Source organism: Castor canadensis, chromosome 14 (assembly GCF_047511655.1).
Source record: "Castor canadensis chromosome 14, mCasCan1.hap1v2, whole genome shotgun sequence".
Taxonomy (NCBI): Eukaryota; Metazoa; Chordata; class Mammalia; order Rodentia; family Castoridae; genus Castor; species Castor canadensis.
In genome coordinates, this window is record NC_133399.1 from 19,149,890 (window position 1) to 19,172,046 (window position 22,157).

General features: G+C 36.1%; 1 protein-coding gene and 1 pseudogene across 1 annotated transcript; one reads left to right on the forward strand and one right to left on the reverse strand.

The window, feature by feature from the left end:
* Positions 1-9,928: 9,928 nt before the first annotated feature.
* On the forward strand, positions 9,929-10,705 carry LOC109683364 (chondroitin sulfate N-acetylgalactosaminyltransferase 2 pseudogene; annotated as a pseudogene).
* A 10,116-nt stretch (positions 10,706-20,821) lies between these two features.
* On the reverse strand, positions 20,822-21,796 carry LOC109678746 (olfactory receptor 7A17-like). The gene has a single exon (XM_074053262.1). The coding sequence runs from the start codon at positions 21,794-21,796 to the stop codon at positions 20,822-20,824; it is 975 nt and encodes a 324-aa protein (XP_073909363.1).
* Between the last annotated feature and the right edge of the window lie 361 nt (positions 21,797-22,157).

Sequence of the window (22,157 nt, forward strand, 5' to 3'; positions counted from 1 at the left end):
GACCAGTAAACAAGTAGTAGGTAAGACTAAACAACAGGGAAACAAAAATGACAGGAAACAACAGGCACCTCTCAATATTAACACTGAATGTAAATGGCCTCAGGGCCCCAAGAAGAGACGTAGAATAGAAAATTGTATTAAAAAGAAGATCCAAACATATGTTTCTTATGAGAGACTTATCTAATTGAAAAAAAAATACACTGGCTTAGAGTCAAAGAGTAGAAAAAGTTTTCCAAGCAAATGGACACCACAAACAAATGAGAGTAGCTATACTCATATTTGACAAAGTAGACCAGAATAAAATCAATCAGAAGAGACACTAAAGAGCACTTCATATTAATAAAAGGATAAGTTAACAAAGAGGAAATATCAGTGCTCAACATACATGTATCAAACACAGTACCCATCTACACTGAAAAAAACAGCAATGGCCTTGAGAGCACAGATGGATGCTAACACAGTGATTTTGGGAATACTAAGTATCCCACTGTCACCAATAGATAGGTCATGCAGACAAAAGATCAACAAAGAAACTTCAGAGATACTTTAAACATTAGACCAAATAGACATGGTTGATATCTACAGAATATTTCACCCAACAACTGAACAATATACATTATTTTCTGCAACTCATGCAATTTTCTTCAAAACAGATCATATTTTAGGAAAATATGCAATCTCAACGAGTTCAAGAAAATCTAGAGATGGTGGCTAGAGGGAGGAAGCAGAAAGCGTGCCTCCTATAGTGAAATCTTAGAGAGACGCTGGAGACACACCTTGCAGGCAAAACCACCAAGAAGAGGCAAAACTTTGACCCCTCCACACCTCCAGCTGGTGCAGAGAATCTCCACTTCACGTTAAACAGAGAAACCAGGAGGGCCCCTGGGCCGCCAGTCACCCACGCCCAGATGGCTTGGGAAGATGCAAACAAGCTTACTGTTGATTAGTACACTAATGCTCCCATTTTATATCTTTCAAAATTTTTTGTTTGATTCTTTGTTTTGTTTTTTCCTACTTGTTTGTTTTTCCCTTTTTCTTTAACTTCTTTGCTTTCCATCTCCTCTCACCCTTCCATTCTAAGAATCACCATTGTTATTATTACAAGCTAGAAAATACTTAATTGCACACAGTACAGGGACAGTAACAACACCAAGGGCAATGACAGGAAGACAGAAAAAACAGGGAAACCAGTTTCCCCACAGCAAAAAAATAGTACAGGAACCAGAGGGAAAGGAAGAAAACAGATACTTAGATCCAGACTCCAACAAAATGAAGATAAACTATGCCAAAGAACCCAATGAAGCCCACAAGAATAATTTAAAAGAAGACATACTACAGGCACTCAATGAGAATTATATAGAGATGATACTGGATATGGTCAAGCAAAATGTACAGGAGACACTCAAGAAATTCCAAGACAACAAAAATAGAGAATTTGAAAAAACAAAAGAAGAAATAAAGGAAACCATAGAAGCACTGTATAAACACCAAAGTGAAACAGAGAACATGATTAATAAAGAGATAAATGAACTCAGGACAAAAATAGACATTAAAGAGGAAACCACCCAGGATACGGAAAACCTTAGAAAAAAGAATGAAACAGAACTACAAAACAAAACGGAAGGCCAATCCAACAGAATAGAACAAACAGAAGACAGAATCTCAGAACTTGAAGAAGAAATGGTAATTAAAAGAAAAACCAAAGAACTAATAATTAAACAACTCAAGACCTGTGAAAAGTAAATGCAAGAACTCACCGACTTCATGAAAAGACCAAATTTGGGAATTATGGGCATTGAAGAAGGAGAAGAGGTGTAAGCAAAGGGAATGTGTAATATATCCAACAAAATAATACAGAAAATTTCCCAAATCTAGAGAAAGATATTCCCATACAGATGCAAGAGGCCTCCAGAACACCAAACAGACCAGATCAAAATAGAACTACTCCACGACATAATCATCATTAAAACAACAAGTTCAGAAACTAAGGAAAGAATATTGAAGGCTGTAAGAGAGAAAAAACAAGTAACATACAAAGGTAAACCCATCAAAATCACAGCAGACTTCTCAACAGAAACATTAAAAGCAAGAAGAGCATGGGGTGAGATCTTCCGGGCACTGAATGAAAATAACTTCAACCCCAGGATACTGCACCCAGCAAAACTATCATTCAAAATAGATGGAGCAATAAAAGTCTTCCATGATAAGCAAAAACTAAAACAATATGTGACCACAAAGCCACCCCAACAAAAGATTCTTTGACGGATTCTGTGCACGGAAAGTGAAACCCAACTTAACCATGAAAAGACAGGCAGCACCAAACCAGAGGAAAAGAAAAAGCAAGACAGTAGAGAGTAACCTCAACTTAGGTACACGCAATCAAACCTTCAAACAACTAAGACAACTAAATGACAGGAATCACCACATACCTATCAGTACTAATGCTTAATGTTAACGGACTTAATTCACCCATCAAATGGCACCGCTTGATGAAATGGATTAAAAAGGAAGATCCAACAATTTCTTGCTTACAGGAGACCTATCTCACTGACAGAAATAAGCATAGGCTAAGGATGAAAGGCTGGAAGAAGATTTACCAAGCCAATGGCTCCCGAAAACAGGCAGGAGTAGCAATACGTATCTCTAACAAAGTAGACCTCAAACCTATGTTGATCAAACAAGATAAAGAAGGACATTCCATACTAATAAAAGGGGAAATAGACCAAAAGGAAATAATAATTATCAACCTGTATGCATCCAATGTCAACGCACCCAATTTCATCAAACATACCCTGAAAGACCTAAAAGCACATATTAACTCCAACACAGTGGTTGTGGGAGACTTTAACACCCCAATATCATCAATAGATAGGTCATCCAAACAAAGAATCAATAAAGAAATCCAAAATCTAAAATATACAATAGATTAAATGGACCTACTAGATGTCTACAGGACATTTCATCCAACTTCTACCCAATATACATTCTTCTCAGCAGCCCATGGAACCTTCTCCAAAATAGATCATATCCTAGGGCACAAAGCAAGTCTCAGCAAGTATAAGAAAACAGAAATTACACCATGCATACTATCTGATCACAATGCAGTGAAAGTAGAACTCAACAACAAAAGTAAAGACAAAAAACATGCAAACAGCTGGAAACTAAATAACTCATTACTTAAAGAACAATGGATCATCGATGAAATAAAAGAGGAAATTAAAAAGTTCCTGGAAGTCAATGAAAATGAAGACACAACCTACCGTAACCTATGATACACTGCAAAGGCAGTCCTGAGAGGAAAGTTTATACCATAAGTGCATATATTACAAAGACTGAAAGATCCCAAATCAATGACCTAATGATACAACTCAAACTCCTAGAAAAACAAGAACAAGCAAATCCCAAAAGAAATAGGAGACAAATAATAAATTTAAGAGCTGAAATCAATGATATAGAAAACAAAAAAACCATACAAAGAATTAATGAAACAAAAACTGGGTTCTTTAAAAAAATAAACAAGATCGATAGACCCCTGGCAAACCTGACTAAAATGAGGAGAGGATAAACCCAAATTAGTAGAATCAGGAATGCAAAAGGGGAGATAACAACAAACACCATGGAAGTCCAGGAAATCATCAGAGACTACTTCGAGAACCTATATTCAAATAAATTTGAAAATCTTAAATGGACACATTTCTAGATACATATGATCATTCAAAACTGAACCAAGAGGGAATTAATCACCTGAATAGATCTATAACACAAAGTGAAATTGAAGCAGCAATCAAGAGTCTCCCCAAAAAGAAAAGTCCAGGACCTGATGGAGTCTTTGCTGAATTCTATTACACCTTTAAAGAAGAACTGATACCAACCCTCCTTAAACTGTTCCACAAAATAGAAAGGGAAGGAAAACTGCCTAACACATTTTATGAAGCTGGTATTACACTTATACCAAGACCACAAAGACACCTCCAAAAAGGAGAACTATAGGCCAATCTCCCTAATGAACATTGACGCAAAAATCCTCAACAAAATAATGGCAAACCGAATTCAACAACACATCAAAAAGATTATTCACCATGATCAAGTAGGCTTCATCCCAGGAATGCAGGGGTGGTTGAACATACAAAACTCAATAAATGTAATAAACCACATTAACAGAAGCTAAGACAAAAACCACTTGATCATCTCAACAGATGCAGAAAAAGCCTTTGATAAGATCCAACACCATTTCATGATAAAAGCTCTAAGAAAACTAGGAATAGAAGGAAAGTACCTCAACATTATAAAAGCTATATATGACAAACCTACAGCCAGCATTATACTTAACGGAGAAAAACTGAAACGATTCCCTCTAAAATCAGGAACTAGACAAGAATGCCCACTATCTCCACTCCTATTCAACATAGTACTGGAATTCCTAGCCAGAGCAATTAGGCAAGAAGAAGGAATAAAAGGAATACAAATAGGTAAAGAAACTGTCAAAATACCCCTATTTGCAGATGATATGATCCTATACCTTAAAGACCCAAAAAACTCTACTCAGAAGCTTCTAGACATCATCAATAGCTACAGCAAGGTAGCAGGATATAAAATCGACGTAGAAAAATCATTAGCATTTCTATACACTAATAATGAGCAAACTTAAAAATTATGTATGAAAACAATTCTATTTACAACAAGAATCAAATACCTAGGTGTAAACCTAAGAAAAGATGTGAATGACCTCTACAAGGAAAACTATAAACTTCTGAAGAAAGACATTGAGGAAGACTATAGAAAGTGGAGAGATCTCCCATGCTCATGGAATGGTAGAATCAACATAGTAAAAATGTCTATACTCTGAAAAGTAATCTGCATTTTTAATGCATTTCCCATTAAAATTCCAATGGTATTCATTAAAGAGATTGAAAAATCTACTGTGATTTTTGATTGAGTATAAATTTTTGAATTTTGATTGAGTATAGCCAAGGCAATACTCAGTCAAAAGAACAATGCTGGAGGTATCACGATACCTGACTTCAAACTACATTACAAAGCAACAACAATAAAAACAGCATGATACTGGCACAGAAACAGACACGAAGACCAGTGGAATTAATAGAGGACCCAGATATGAAGCCACACAACTATAACCAACTTGTCTTTGACAAAGGAGCTAAAAATATACGATGGAGAAATAGCAGCCTCTTCAACAAAAACTGCTGGAAAAACTTGTTAGCAGTCTGCAAAAAACTGAAACTAGATCCATGTATATCACCCTATACCAATATTAACTCAAAATGGATCAAGGATCTTAATATCAGACCACAAACTCTACTGTTGATACAGGAAAGAGTAGGAAATACTCTGGAGTTAGTAGGTATAGGTAAGAACTTTCTCAACGAAACCACAGCAGCACAGCAACTAAGAGATAGCATAGATAAATGGGACCTCATAAAACTAAAAAGCTTCTGTTCATCAAAAGAAATGGTCTCTAAACTGAAGAGGACACCCACAGAGTGGGAGAAAATATTTGCCAGCTACACATCAGTCAAAGGACTGATAACCGGAATATATAGGGAACTTAAAAAACTAAATTCTCCCAAAACTAATGAACCAATAAAGAAATGGGCAAGTGAACTAAACAGAACTTTCTCCAAAGAAGAAATTCAAATGGCCAAATAACACATGAGAAAATGCTCACCATCCCTAGTAATAAAGGAAATGCAAATTAAAACCACACTAAGATTCCACCTCACCCCTGTTAGAATAGCCATCATTAGCAACACCACCAACAATAGGTGTTGGCGAGGATGTGGGGAAAAAGGAACCCTCTTACACTGTTGGTGGGAATATAAACTAGTACAACCCCTCTGGAAAAAAATTTGGAAGCTACTTAAAAAGCTAAACATTGATCTACCATTTGATACAGCAATACCACTCTTGGGGATATACCCAAAAGACTGTGACACAGGTTACTCCAGAGGCACCTGCACACCCATGTTTATTGCAGCACTATTCATAATAGCCCTGTTATGGAAACAGCCAAGATGCCCCAACACTGATGAATGAATTAAGAAAATGTGCTATCTATACACAATGGAATTTTATGCAACCATGAAGAAGAACAAAATGTTATCATTCACAGGTAAATGGATGGAATTGGAGAACATCCTTCTGAGTGATGTTAGCCTGGCCCAAAAGACCAAAAATCGTATGTTTTCCCTCATATGGGGACATCAGATCAAGGGCAAACACAACAAGGGGATTGGATTTTGAGCACATGATAAAAGCTTTAGCACACAAGGGAGGTGTGAGGATAGGTAAGTCACCTAAAAAATTAGTTTGCATTTCTTGCCCTTAAAGCAGAGAAACTAAAGCAGATACCTTAAAAGCAACTGAGGCCAATCGGAACATGGGACCAGGAACTAGAGACAAGGTTAGATCAAAAAGAATTACCTAGAAGGTAACACACATGCACAAGAAATTAATGTGAGTCAGCGCCCTGTATAGCTATCCTTATCTCAACTAGCAAAAACCCTTGTTCCTTCCTATTATTGCTTATACTCAACAAAATTAGAGATAAGGGCAAAATAGTTTCTGTCGGGTATTGAGGGGGTGGGGGGAGAGGGAGGGGGCGGAGTGGGTGGTAAGGGAGGGGGTGGGAGTAGGGGGGAGAAATGACCCAAGTGTTGTATGCACATATGAATATTAAAACAATAAAAAAAAGAAAAGAAAAGAAAATCTAAATAACTCCCTGCACCATATTATATCACAACAGAATAAAACTAGGCTTCAAAAACACAAGAAACCACAGAAAATATTCAAACACATGGAAAATGAAGAACACCCTGCTAAAAAAAATGAGTGACCAAAGTAATAAGGGAACAAATCAAAAAGATCCTAGAATCCAGTGAAAATGATTTTCTAGGATAATGAAAATGCAGCTTACCAGAATCTGTGGGATATAGCAAAGGCTATGCTAAGGGGAAAGTTTATAGTAATAAATGCCTACATTAAAAAAAACCACAGACCTCTGACATAAAAAATCTGATGATGTACCTTAAGCTTCTAGACAAACAAGAACAGATGAAACCTAAAAGCAGCCAATTAAGAGAAATAATAAATATCAATGGTGAGATCAATGAGATCAAAACCAAACAAACTATAAAAAGAATTGCTGAAACAAAAAGTTGGTTCTTTGAGACAATTAACAAGATCAAGAAACCATAAGCTAACATTACAAAATAGAGGGAAATGACCCAAATTAATAAAATCAAAGGAGAAAAAGGGGACATAGCTTCAAATACTAATGAAACCCAGAGAATCATTAGAGTGTAGTTTCAAAACTTACATTCAAGCAAACCAGAAAATCTGATGAAATGAATAATTTTCTATACCCAAATTGCCAACCAAAATTGGACCAACAAGACATTAATCACCCAAATATTCCTATTACATGCATTGAAATTGAAGCAGTGATATAGTCTCCCTAGAAAGAAGAGCCCAGGACCTGATGGATATATGTCTGAATTTTACCAAACCTTTCAACATGACATGAAGGGACACTACCAAACTCATTATGTGAAGCTATCATTATCATACCAAAACCCAATAAAGATGTAACCAATAGACACAGAAAGAGACTTCCACAAAATCCAACACCCTTTCATGATAAAAGTGCTAGAAAACTAGGAATAGAAAGAATATTCCTTAACATTATGTGACATACCTAGAGCCAACGTCATTTAAATGGAAAACAACTTAATGTCTCCTTAATGTCTGGAATGAGACATGGCTGTCCACTTTCTCCACTATATTCAATATAGTCTTGGAATTCCTAACCAAAGCAATAAGACAAGAGCAAGGAGTAAAAGAGATTCAAATAGGGAAGGAAGAAATCAAACTATCCCTATTTGCAGATGACATGATCCTATACTTAACAGACCCCGAAAAAGTCTACCAAAACACTACTAGAAATCATAAATATTTTTGGCAAAGTAGGAGGATAGAAAACTAATGTAAAGAAATTACTAGCTTTTCTATATACCAACAACACACTGCCTAAGAATGAAATCAGGGAAACGACCCCATTTACAATAGCCTCAAAAACAATATTGTATCTCAGAATAAATTTAGCAAAAGAAACCAAAGACTTTTTTAAAGAAAACAATAAACCATTGAAGAGAGAAATCAAGAAGATATCAGAAGGTAGAAGGCCTGCTGTGCCCATGGATTTGTACAATCAACATTGTAAAAATGGCCAAACTACCAAAAGGAAACTACATGTTGGATGCAATCCCTATTAAAATTGAGATGAGATTCTGCCGAGAAATAGAAAAAACAATTGTGAAATTCATATGGAAATACAACAGAACTCAAATAGGCAAAGCAATTCTAAGCAAAATGTCCAATGCTGGAGGCATTACAATACCAGACTTCAAACTATACAAGAGAGTCATAACAATAAAAACAGAGTTTTATTAGCACAAAAACAGACAGGAAGACCAATGGATAAGAATAGAAGATCCAGACATAAAACCATGCATCTATGATGAAATAATCTCCTACAACTGAGCCTAAAACAGGTAATGTTGAAAAGACAGACTCTTCAACAAATGCTGCTGAGAAAACTGGATATTCACATATAGAGGACTGAAACTAGATCCCTGTCTTTCATCCTGTACCAAAATAAACTCAAAGTAGATCAAAGAACGTAATATAAGGTCTGAAATGTTGAAACAACTCCAAGATTAATTAGGAAATACAATGAAACAGGTAAGTATAGGTAATGACTTCCTAAGCAGAGCTCAAAAGGCTCAGCATTAAGAAAAACAATGAACAAATGAGACTGCATCAAAGTAAAAAGCTTGTGCACAGCAAAGGAAATGGTCACCAGACTCAAGAGACAGCCCACAGAATGGGAGAAAATCTTTGCCAGCTACAGAGCTAATAAAGGACTAATATCTAGAATCTATAGATAACTCAAAAAAACTCAGCCCCCAGAGAATCAACCCCCCAAGGAAAAAATGGGCACATGAACTAAACAGAGAATTTTCAAAGGAAAAGGTACAAATGGCCAGTAAATACATGACTAAGTGTTCAACTTCCTTGCTTATAAAAGAGATGCAAATGAAAATAACACCTAGATTTCATCTAAGCCCAGTTAGAATGGCCATAATCAGAGGTACTGACAACAACAAATGCTGGCAAGAATGTGGTAAAACTGAAACCCTAAAACACTGCTGTTGGGAATGCAAATTAGTACAACCAGTATGAAAAGAAGTATGGAGATTCCTCAAAATCTAGAGATAGAACTGTCATGTGATCCATTTATACCACTTCTGGTTGTGTACCCAAAAGAATGTAAGACAGGATAGAGCAGAGACACCTGTACACCGATGTTTAGCACAGAACTACTCAAAATAGCCAAGCCCTGGAAACAGCACAGATGCTCTACAATTGATGCATGGATCATGAAATAGTGGTATATATACACAATGGAGTATTACTCAGCCACAAGGAATAATGGCATGGGGTTTGAAGGTAAATGGCTTCTATTGGAGGACATTATGTTAAGTGAAGTTAGCCAGATCAGAAACACAAAAGACACTTGTTTTCTCCTATATGTGCAATAGGAATTACAGAAGTCAGTTTAATCTAATTGTAATTGTTTGAACTGCATATAAATCAGTCCGATTTTATACTTATGTGGGTTTATGGCCCAGCAATGCATATTCTACTTCCAACTTAAAGGTCTTTCTTTTTAATTGACTCAGGTGAAAATGGAGACAATTTTTACCCCTGTATTCCTAAATGGTCCTATATTACATATTACACATACATGACCCTGGCATTAGTCAGGTTCCTGTCAATAAGACAAAATATAATCAGTTATTAATATCATTGTGCCTCTGCTGAAAGAACTGGGGCATTTTCCCAGTTTATGCAGAACTTTAGGGATGTTTGTATTCATCAGGACAAAAGGATTCATCTCACAGTGGTATATTTTGCTAAAGAAGGTCTAACTAAAGTCAAGTCTAGCCTAGAATCTGTCACAAGAGAGTCTAATTTTCACAATTACACCTTGGTCTCACTGAATGAAGGATTTAATCATGGATGAGCTCAAGCTTGGGACAAGGGAGATGTTTTTCTGTGATGTCGAATTCCTTAACAGCTGCCTATTAAATGCTGAGCCTAGTAAAAAGGTGTTTTATCCTGTGGTGTTCAGTCTTTACAATCCTGCCATAGTTTATGCCAACCAGAACATACCTCCACCTGTGGAGCAGCAACTGGTTCACAAAAAGGATTCTGGTTTTTGGTGAGATTTTGGCTTTGGGATGACTTGTCAGTATCAATCAGATTTCCTGACCATTGGTGGATTTAACATGGAAACGAAAGCCTGAGGTTTAGAAGATGTTCATCTTAATCGAAAATACTTGCATGGTGACTTAATCTTGACTTGAACTCCATTTTCTGGTCTTTTCCACCTGTGGCATGAGAAACACTGTGCAGATGAGCTGACCCCTGAGCAGGACCACTTGTGCATCCAGTCCAAAGCCATGAACGAGGCCATCCACTCCCACCTGTGAATGATGGTGTTCAGGAGGAAGTAGAGAGGTGTCTTCATAAACAGGTGTACGGGACAAACAGTGAGGCCATAGGTTCACTGTGGTCATTCACACATTGCAGTCTGAACCACAAACCAGCACTATTTATTTAGCCTTAATTCCAGTTCTAGATACTGTGCCTCTTCAGAGAAGACATGTTTATTTTTCATGTTCTTTCTGACATTACTTTAGCAGATCAACTTGATACAAGAAATAAAAAAAGAAATGATTAAATGCAGAGCCTGTTTTGCACAAATTCTGCTCTATGGGACAGTTGACAGAATGAAATCTGATGTTTGTCTCAAAGGTTGTTTTGAGTTTATGTCTGCCAAGTGCCCATGTTCACATTGCATGTGGGATGGCCTGGTGTTCTCCCATAGGTGATTGCATCTGGTTGGAGGGACAGAATGTTGTAGGGGATGATGGGTTGGTCAGAAGGGACATAGTGTTAGACATGATGCAAGGACAGAAATCACCTGCTGACTGCTAAGTCAGTCCCCTGCTTCATTTTTAGATGAATGCTGTGGTTGACAGTGTGAAGAATCCTTTCTCCCTGAAGCAGAAGGTAATTAAATGATATAACTGAAATCCACAGTCAAGCTAGAGAAGGCAGAATTCAAAACCCCTTAACTTAGTGTTGCTTAGCCCCTGAATGTCTGTTTTTAAGCAAATAGATAGCACTAGAAAATAGATTAGAATCGGTGGCTTGATTAAAAATAAAATGTGTTAAGCCAGGTGTGATGGCACACAGCTACAATCACAGCACTTGAGAAACTGAGGCAGGAGGATTGAGATCTTGTCTCAAAAGAAAGAAAAAAAGAAAAAGAAAAAATACATACATATGCATATATACATGTGCATATATATATAGTGTTAGGAATATGCATATTAATATGTTCAGAACTAGTAGTCAAAGTTGCTGTTGACTGTTTAAAACAGAAGTAAATTTGGAAGAATTTTACATACCACATTTAATTATGCTGGCATGCAGGATATACTAGCTTTGTCTGAGAGCATCATTTTACATGAGCCAAATGCATTTAGGGCCTTCCTGAGGAGGCTCAGAGTAGATGAGTTTTGTTTGTTGCTTCCTACTTTCTCATTTAGCATGGATCCATGTGTATTTTTTCTTTATTTTCAAATATGTTAGTGTTCACTAATATCTGCATTATTATAATCCTTTCAGTTGAAATACAGTTTTCTTGAGGAGGCAAAGAAACAATTTAATAAGGTACCACAAGATAACTCTGATTTGAGAAAAGGGAAGGAGAGAGGAAAGTAGTCTGAATGGAAATCTGAATTACAGGCTATTTTAGAGGAATTGCTTGCAGACAGAATGTTGTTTTAGTTGAAGTATAAATTATATTAATGAGACAGGATGAGTAAGAAATTATATTCAGGCAGGATTATACTATTATTACTTATCACCCATGGATCTTTTACCATTAGGTCAGTTGCTAGACACAGAAATTGGAAATAAGTTTAAAGGCATACATAAATTTCTTAATTGGCTTTTAAAAGGGACTACTATCTGTATATAACCCCTGAAAATTCACAGAAGAAAAAAAAAGTCATTATTTTTGCTCAATAAATCATAGCACTTGAAATATTAGAAACTTCAAATTTCCAGGTGCTGTATGAATCCATTTTTACAATACTATTCTCACCAATTTTAAGTTGGGGTGGCATTTAGGTATTTTTCAAGATGTGTAGTATGTTTGCAAAATAATTCTAGCCAGTGTCTTCTTTTGTATGCAGTTATTTATTATGAAGACCAGTAAATTATGGTATTTAAAATGAGATACCTTAAGTATTTGTAAAAGTAAGTTGGAACTCATTTTTTGAGAAAATCAATTTATCTTTTTCCTATTTTTTAAACTAGCTTTTAATTTAAAGATGGAAGCTAAGCAATGAAAACTTTACTATGTTTTTGACATTAAATGCTACCCGTAAAGTATTTTTATTACCAAAAAAAAATCCTTACTCAATGTCCTTCTTGCTTTTAAGGTTTCTGTTGAGAAATCTGCTGTTATTTTCATTGGTTTACCTTTATATGTTACTTGTTTTTTTTCTCTCTTAAAACCTTCAGCATTCTTTCTTTGTTCCCGTTGCTAGTTGTTTTTAATGATAATATGCTGTGGCCATGTCTCTTTGTTGTGATGGAGGCTTCCATACTTGAACGGGCATCACTTTCTTGAGATTTGGGGAATTTTCTGCAATTATTTTGTTACATATACTGCATATTCCTTTGGCTTGCACCTCTTCTCCTTCTTTAATGCCCGTGATTCTTCCAATTTGTCTTTTTCTACCCTTTTACGGTTTTTGCTTTTGGTGTTAGGCTTAGGATATTTTTGGTTTGTTTTTTTTTTTGGTTGGGCCTGGGTTTGAACTCAGGGCCTCATGCTTTCTAGACAGGCACTCTACCACTTGAGCCACTCTGCCAGCCCCATGATTCTTTAATGCCATGATTTTTATGGAGTCGCTGCGTTCTTCCATATTTCTTTCACAGTTCTTGAGTCTTTTGTTTAATAGTCCTGTTTTTTCTTTAATATCTATTTTATCTTTGATGTCTGAGGTTCTGTCTTCCACTTGCACTAGTCTCCTCTAGTGGCTTTACTCTGTATTTTTTAATTTGATTTAAGGAACTTTTTAATCCAGGATTTCTGCTTGGTTCTTTTTTCTGAGATTTTCCTTATCTTTGTTAAACTCCTCTTTCATATGTTGTGCTGTCTTCTTTATTTCATATATCTCTTTTTTAATAATCTCCTTTGTTTAACTTCGAAAGTTGTTAAAGTCCTCTCTGATTTCATTTAGTTGTTTCTGTGACGTCTATTATTTGTGATGTCTTGATATTCTTTAAGTTAATTCTGTACATTCTGTTTAGCCATCTCTTGTATCTTCTCCATGAATATCTCAATATGCTTACTCATTATTTCATCTTTGAGAAAATTTTTATAAATGCCACTGAGCTCATTGGTCATATTTTTCATCATTCTGTTGGGGGTGAGGCACTAGGTATTCATTTTCTTCATTTCACACTAAACTCTATTGAATTGTTGGTCTTTTGAGGGGTGGAATTCTCTTGCATTCTTCTACCCATGCTTCTATTTTGTGTCATGCTGTAATGTAATTGATTGGATAGTTCGGGGTTTTATTTACCTGTTATCTTTCCCTTGATTTAATTACTGTGTTGGGACTGCCTTAGTCATTAGCTGGGTTGATTTGCTATTTCTGTCCCTGATCTGAAAGTGTAAATTACCAATTGCACAGACCAGTTCAATGCCAGACCAGTTGTTTATATATTATATAGTGAACCCCTTTGTGATATTATCTACTATCAGTGAATTGGGGGGGCAGTTATTTGGATGGAGATAGATACTTGGTTAATTTGAAAAAGCAGTGCTAGAAGGGGGAGCAGAAAGGAGTTAGAGAGGAAGATGTGTGGAAGCTATTGGGTTTTATGGTCCTTTTTGTTTTACGCTGTACTTCAGTGGTAGTGGAGGGTGCTTGGTTCAGGGATTGCAGAGGGATAATGGTGTTCATGGTTGGTAAGGTAGACAAATAAGTGGGTGGTAAGTGTGGAGGATGTAGAGGTGGTAGGGTGAAAGGTAGGGGAAGGTGAGGAGGGGAAAGTAAAGTCCAGGGGAAGGAATGGATGGAAAGATTCAGGAAAATTATTTGGAATGCAGAACAATGGATTGTAGCACAGGATAAGAACAGAAAGTGAAGGGAGTGAGAATAGAGATAAGAAAATAGTAGTTATAAAATTAAATATACAAAAATGGGAAAACTAAGAAAATGTAAAATAAAAAATAAGAATAAAAATGAAAATGGTGCAAAAGTAGAAAATAACAACAAAAAATAATACCAGTTTGGTGAAAGTTCTGGACTTATTCCTTTGGCACCATATCTATATACTAGTGTTTATGACTAAGGCTTTCTCTGTGTCTCTGTCTCTTCTCAAAGTTATTATTCTGGGCTGTGTGGAAAAGGGTGCTGCCCCTCTGTCAGACAACTTAGGGAGGAGTCAGTGGGTTTTAGTCCTCCTCTCCTTAGTCTGATGGGCCATCTGATGCAGGCAGGTTGTCACACCAGAAGGTAGGCTTATGAGCAGTAGTTGGTATCTTCTACCCACAAGGCAGCTTGCAATTTAGGTCTGTGGTTGTTTGATATGGGATTGTCCAAGTGGTCAGATATGTTACTGTTTTCACCGGCCAACAGTTGAGTTTTTCTACACTGGCAACTCTGGGAGGTCAGCTCTTTCCCCAACAAGACAGGGCAATTCAATGTTGTGGGCCACCTATAGTCCCAGGAGATAAGCTCAGCAATCTGCTAAGGCCCTGCAATGGAGGGTTGGCATCTTGCCCTCCACCTACTCTCCAAGATTGGTTCAGACTTCCAGCCAACCCACTCTGACAGCAGTGGGTTCATGAAGTGGGGGAGTGTTTGCTGTCTGCCCATGAGCTATGCTGGATAACATAACTAGGAGAGTGTGTGGTATGCAGTGCAAACCTGTTGGGTTTGCAGATTCACACAGGTAGATTTGCGTCCAGGCTGGTTGGTAGAAATATGGGCTTTGCATGGGTTAGGTGTCTAGTATATTGCAGAGTTCAGTTCCATTTAATTCTCTGTTTTCTGCTTTTTGCAAGGAAAGAACAAAAAAGGAGACGGTCAGAGGCTTTTCCAAAGGTTGACATACCCCAGTGACTGTGCCATACCAGGACTTCCCCAGCTGTTAGGCGCAATTAAAAGCTGTTTTAAGGTTCAGTCCTTGGATTTTATGTGCACCGTATGTGTTGGTGGTTATTTAGTTGGCTAAAGAGAATCAGAATTACCCAAATGTAGCTTCCACAACTCAATTGATTTCTGAAATTTATGGAATTTCTGATTCCCACACTTATCTGCTATCTTGGATCTCTTCCAATCATTTATATGCCTGTTGTTTACTTTTTACCTATTCCTTGTTTACTGTACTGCTTGGTCAAAATGGTTTACTCTTTCTTGAATCTTCCTATCTCATCTAGTTTCTTGTTCTGTGTGTAAAAGTCTTTAAGTATTTTCTGTAGTGCTGGCTTGGTAGTCATGAATTTCTTTACTTTTTCTTTTTGTGGAATGTTTGAACTTCTTCTTACATAGGAAGGATAGTTTTGCAGGATAGACTAATCAAGGTTGACAGTTGCTTTTTTTAGGGCCTGAATTATGTTTTTCCATGACCTTCTTAATTTTAGAATTCGTGGTAATAAATCTGCTGCTTTTCTAATGGGTTTGCATTTATTTGTGACTTATCTTCTCTTTGCAGCTTTCAGTATACTTTCTTTTTTCTGTTTGGTGAATATTTTGATTATGACATGTCTGAGGGTGCTTCTTTTTTTGCCCTGATGTTTTGACATTCTGTAAGCTTTCTGTACCTGGATGACTCTCTCAAGGTTAGGGAAGTTTTCAAGTATTATTCTATCTAATAGGTTGTCTATGCCTTTATTTTCCATCTCTTTTCCTTCTATACTCTTGATTTGTAGGTTTGGTCTATTCATGGTGTCCCAGATATCCTGCATGTTCCATTCATATTTTCTTAGCATTTTTTTGTGATCTTTTCCTGTTTAATCTTATTCCTTTACTTTGTCATCTGTTCCTGATACTCTATTTTCAACTTGCTCCACTGAGTTCACCAAGATTTTGATTGAATTTTTTATTTTAAATATTGAGCAGTACAGAAGCTTTAACATTTTTATTTTTGGATGCCTTTGACTTCTTGAAGTAGAGATTAAAGATAGTGAGGGTCTTTTCCAAATTCATGTTTTCTTTCTTAACTGTGGAGCATACTTCACCATAAGATTATGTTTCTCTTTTAGTTTAATCCATTTCTGAAGAATATCCAATTCGTTAACACTGCTGGAATTCAAGTGATTTTACACGAGAAAAGGAAATTGTAGGCAGAGTATGACATTGTGAACTTTTGGAACTTTCCAGAAGGTCTTTGTCTTAATGTGAAAGTGCAAATATTTTCTCCACATGCTCCACATGGTCATGAATTGTCTTTAGCTGAAGATAGGATAGAATGGAACATAGAAATTATAAAAGTATTTATATATACCCAAAATTTTGTGAACAAGAATTGTTATTTATTTAATATTGATCATTGTAGTGTCATGTGTTTTTTGATGTTATTTAGATAAATAAAATGTTCCATTTGTTATGCAATGCACTAAAATAAGCATTGAATTTGTTGTCTTAAATAGGAAAAAAGGAATCCTACACAAAGAAGAGTAGGATTAAAGCAGAAAGACAATACAAGAAAAATTAAACCTCAACGTATCAGAAGATAATCTAATGAGTATTAAGACAGTTTCATACACTACAAAAGAACAAAACAAAAAATGTTAGGAATTACTACATACCTTTCCATAATAACTCTGAATGCAAATATGCTCAATTCTCCAATCAAAACACACCAGTTAACAGAATGGATCAAAAAACAAGCTCCAACCATTAGCTGCCTATAAGGAATGCACCCCATTGGCAAAGAGAAACCCAGGATAAAAGTGATAGGATGCTAAAATATTTTCCATACAAATGCAACCCAGTTGCACCCAAGAGTATCTGCTGTGTCATAACTGACATGGTAGGTGTCATACCAAAATTAGGCAGAAGAGACAAATCTCTCTTTTCTTATTGATAAAGGGAAAATGTAGGAAAATAACATAACCATTACAAACATGTAGTCACTGAAATTCACCACAGTCAATTTCATAAAGTTAACACTACTAAACATACAAAAACTCTGTCTTTAAAACAATAATAGTGGATGATTTTAATACCACACTTTCACCAATAGATAGGTCCTTTAGACAAAAAAAAACTAACAGGGCAAATAAATTCAGAATTAAATGATCCTTTAAATCAAATTAACATAATAAACATCTATAGAATATTCTACTCAAAGCACAGCTATAAACGTTCTTTTCAGGACCCCATGAAACTTTGTCCAAAATAAGTCAGATTTGAGGGCATAAAAGGAAATATTAATAAACAGAAGAAAATTTTACTTTATCCTGGTATAACTAGAAAAAAATAATGAGAAACTGAAGATAATATTCAAACATATGGATAGTGTACAATTCACATTGAATGATTAGTGGGTCATCGAATAAGTAGAGGAAGTAATGATGACCACACTACATTAAATGAGCCATGCATCAGTGGCTTATGCATGTAATCCTAGCTACTATGTTAGTTAAGATTGGGAGGACTTAGGTTTTAGGCCAGCCCGGGCAAATGGTGAGACCAATATCTCTAAAATAACTGGAGCAAAATGAGCTGCTATTGAGGGTAAAGAAGTAGAACACCTGCTTTGCAAGCATAAAGTCCTCAGTCCAAACCCAGTCCAACAAAAAATATTGATGTCTGAACATGTCATAGTGAAACACTTTACTTTGTAGAAATAGGAAGTAAGTTAACATAAAATAAAAATGGTCCAGTTGCATTCTATTCCTACACTCACTTTGAACATGTCATATTCCATTATATATCATCATATATATAGTGTTTAGCTTAATATATTGAGTTATTATTTAATAGTTCTTTTAGTCTTCATACTAAGTGATTGTATGATTTTGTACTATACTTACAATTCTAAAAAGCGTTCTGAGTTTGTTTGTATAATCTCTTTTATTAGTGAGTTTTACGCCTAACCATATTTTCTTTCTAATCATTGTTGGTTCTTTCTTTCAGTTTCAGGTTTATCGTATTTTAGTTGTTCTATGTTGAACTACATTCTTTTTATTCCTAGTTTCTCGAAGGCTTTTTATCATGCGTGGATGTTAAATATTTTATTTCCATACAGTAGTTGTATAGGGTGATACGTTGTGATATTTGCATGTGCAAATATTCAATTATGAAGAATTTTCTAAGGATCCCCTGAATATTATTATTACTTGTTTTGATATGTTTTATCTTATCTCTAATTTCACATCTCTATTTTTTTGGTTAGCTTAGCCAAGTGTTTGTCAATACTGTCTATCTTTTCAAAGAATCTGCCATTTTTTCATTGATTCTTTGTGTTGTTCTTTTAGTCTCCAATTCATTAATTTCTGCTCCAGTCTTTATTATTTACTTCCATCTAATGTCTTTATGTTTGGCTTATTCGTCTTCAAAGAGATTGATATGCATTACTAGGTAATTTTTGATTTTCTAGTGAAGACACTCCCAGCTTTACCTTTTTATTTGACAAGCAAATTTTTATTTTATTTATTTATTAATTCACTCATTGCTGTACAGATGTTTAAACACAGGCCTCATGCTTGCTAGATAGGCACTCTAACTCTTGAGCCACACCACAAGTTCAAGACATTTTATTAATGCATAAATGAAATATATTTTATACATTGTAATTGAATAGAAAATTTTTTTGCAAGATACCTGTCCCAAAGTTGGTGTCAAACTGCACTTTTGGTCACACACTGAGGCCCACTCTCCTTGTGAGAGCTCTGGATAACAGCTTTGCCTCACCTCAACCAAGACAGTTGGTTTAAAACACAGAATAAATGCTCTACTCTTAACGTGTTTATTGTTTTGGCTAAAGTTCTTGACATTTCCCAGTATTTCTACCTGAACATTGCCTTCAAGTTTAATTTTCTTAATTACTTTCAAAACATCCTTTGCATACATTGCATTACTTTATATAATGCAAATTAACCCATATACTTGGAATTGAATCATATGTAAAGGTCCTGAATTACAGGAGCTTAGATTTGTGATATGTACTTTGGTAATTTTTTTGTGTGTTACTAGGGTTTGAATTCATGGCCTATACCTTGAGTCACTCCTCCAGCCCTATTGTGTGATAGGTTTTTTCCAGATACGGTCTCATGAGCCATTTTCTTTTTTATTTTGTTTTATTTGTTTATTCTTATTATTGTGCTGGATGGGAGTAAATTGTACCATTTGCAAAGGTTCTTACAATGTATCAAATATATCATACTTGAACTCACATACTTCACTGCTCTCTTCTATAGCCCCTTCCCTGACTCCTGGAACAGTTTCAACAGGTATCATTTTTGCATTTATATACATATGTATACATTATTTGCACCTTATCCACCCTCCTATCCCTTTCTTCACTACCTCCCCCTTCCCATAGGTGCCAACCTTCTTGTCCCCCCTAGGATGAACCTATTTTCCCCTCTTATTCTCTGATTTTGTAGAAGAAAAACCAGAAAACATAAAAAGAGAAACATGGTGTTTTGGCTAATTTGAGATAAATACAGCTGCACAGGAAGTTTCCTTGTGTTGTTTCCATGCATAATGTATTACAACCCCAGTTGGTTCATCTATTCCAGTACTCTTCACTCCTTCCTAGGCCACTTCCCAACTTGGCCCCGGCCACTTTAAGATTTCTATATTCATTTCTCTACAGTGAGCAAATCAACCACATTCAAGTTTTTTGTTTCCTTCCCTTGCCCTAACCTCCCATGCATGTCCTCCTCGTTGAGTGATCCATGTTACATAGTGTTGCTGCATTTGTTTTAGGGCTATAATCTGAATATGAGGGAGAACATGCAGCTTTGACCTGCTGAGCCTGAATAACTATTTAAAATGATTTTCTCCAGTTCTATCCATTTTATCTGCAAATGAAAATCTTTCATTTTTTATGGCTGAGTAAAATTCCACTGTGTATAAATACCACACTTTCTTAATCTACTAATCAGGAGTGAGGCATCTTGGCTGTTTGCATTTCTTAGCTATTGTGAATAGTGCTGCAATAAATATGGGTGTGCAGGTTCATTTGTAGTAACCTGCCTAACATTCCTTCAGGTAAAATCCCTAGGAGTGGTATTGCTGGAACAATGTTTTAAGTAGGGGGAGGAGGATGAGAAAGAATGATGGCTGGGGTTAATCTGATCACGTTATATTGTACATATAGAAAAATTCGTAATAACTACCCCTGTAAACTAGCATATACTAATAAAGGGGTAAAAAAAGAAATCCATGCTGTCCGTGATAAAAGAGAATTCAATTGCATGATTGAAATAACTTTGAGAATGTATCCAATTGATAAAGTGAACTCTGTTTTGGTGGCAGAAGAAGCAGAACTCTTATAAGTTGTTTTACACAAATTGTATAGAAATGTTGAAATCAAAGAAACAGAAACTTCTAAAAATAAATGCAAGGAGCAAGAACTACTTCCATGTCAGAACAAAAGATTGTAATTTCTTGTTCTGAGGCTTCCAACATTATGCTCTACAGTGCTTTTCAATGCTCAAGCCAAAGAACACTATTATAGTTTCTCTCTTAAAAGAGGGATTCAAAGTCCTCTTGATATCCTTATTCCTCAGGCTGTAGATGAACGGGTTCAGCATGGGGGTGACCACACGGTACATCACTGATGCTTTTGCAGTTGACTCGGAGTTTTGAGTCACCGAAGAACTGAGGTACACACTTAGGCTAGTGCAATAAAATAGGGAGACAACCAAGAGGTGAGACATACAGGTGGAAAATGCTTTATATTTGCCCTGACGTGAAGATGTTGCACATATGGAGGTTACAATCTTGGAGTAAGAATACAGGATGCCACTGAGGGGACAAACAGCCAGTAGCATTCCTGTCACATACATCACCATGTTATTAAGAAATGTGTCGGAACAGGCAAGTTGAAACAACTGATTAGGTTCACAGAAAAAGTGAGGGATTTCTACCACTGTACAGAAGGACAATTGTAACACCATCATGCTGTGTAACAAGGAATTCAGGGCACTTGTGATCCAGGAAACCAGCACCAACAAAACACAGAGCTGCTTTTTCATGATGACCATGTAGTGGAAGGGGTGACAGATGGCCACAAAGTGGTCATAGGCCATCACAGCCAAGAGGAAGTTGTCCAAACATGCAAATAATGCAAAGCAATAAATCTGGATGATGCAACCTGTGTAAGTCATGGCTTTACTCTGTGTCTGGATGCTTAAAAGCATGTTAGGGACAGTAGTGGATATAATACACATGTCCACAAAGGACAGGTTGAAGAGGAAGAAGTACATTGGCATGTGCAGGTGGGAGTCAGATATGGTGGCCAGGATGATAAGTAGGTTACCAAACACAGTGGTCAGGTACATGGACAGGAACAGTCCATATATGAGCGGCTGAAGGTCTTGTTGTTCTGAAAATCCCAGAAGAAGAAATTCTGAAATTAGGGTATAATTCTTTGGTTCCATGTGCTGTTTGTGACTATCAGGAAAGAGAAAAATTACATGACAAACTTTCATATCTGGTATCTTTTAAATTATTCCTCCTGACATCTCCAATTAGGAATTCCTGTCCCAGTTTTAATTTTCTTAAAAAAATCACATATACTACAGTTTTAATAAGCAATTCTTTTATGCATTTAAGAAATGCAAATTGAGTTGCATCCTTGTTTTTAGCAGTGTGTAGCCAATGAGTAAAGTTTACTAGAAATAAAAGTCCTTACAGACCTTTTATGGTTAAGTAATATAATTGGATTATAGAATTCTCAAAAGTGAGGCATAAAAGAGAATTTTGAATGTTTTCACCTAAAACAATGATAGATGTTTGAGG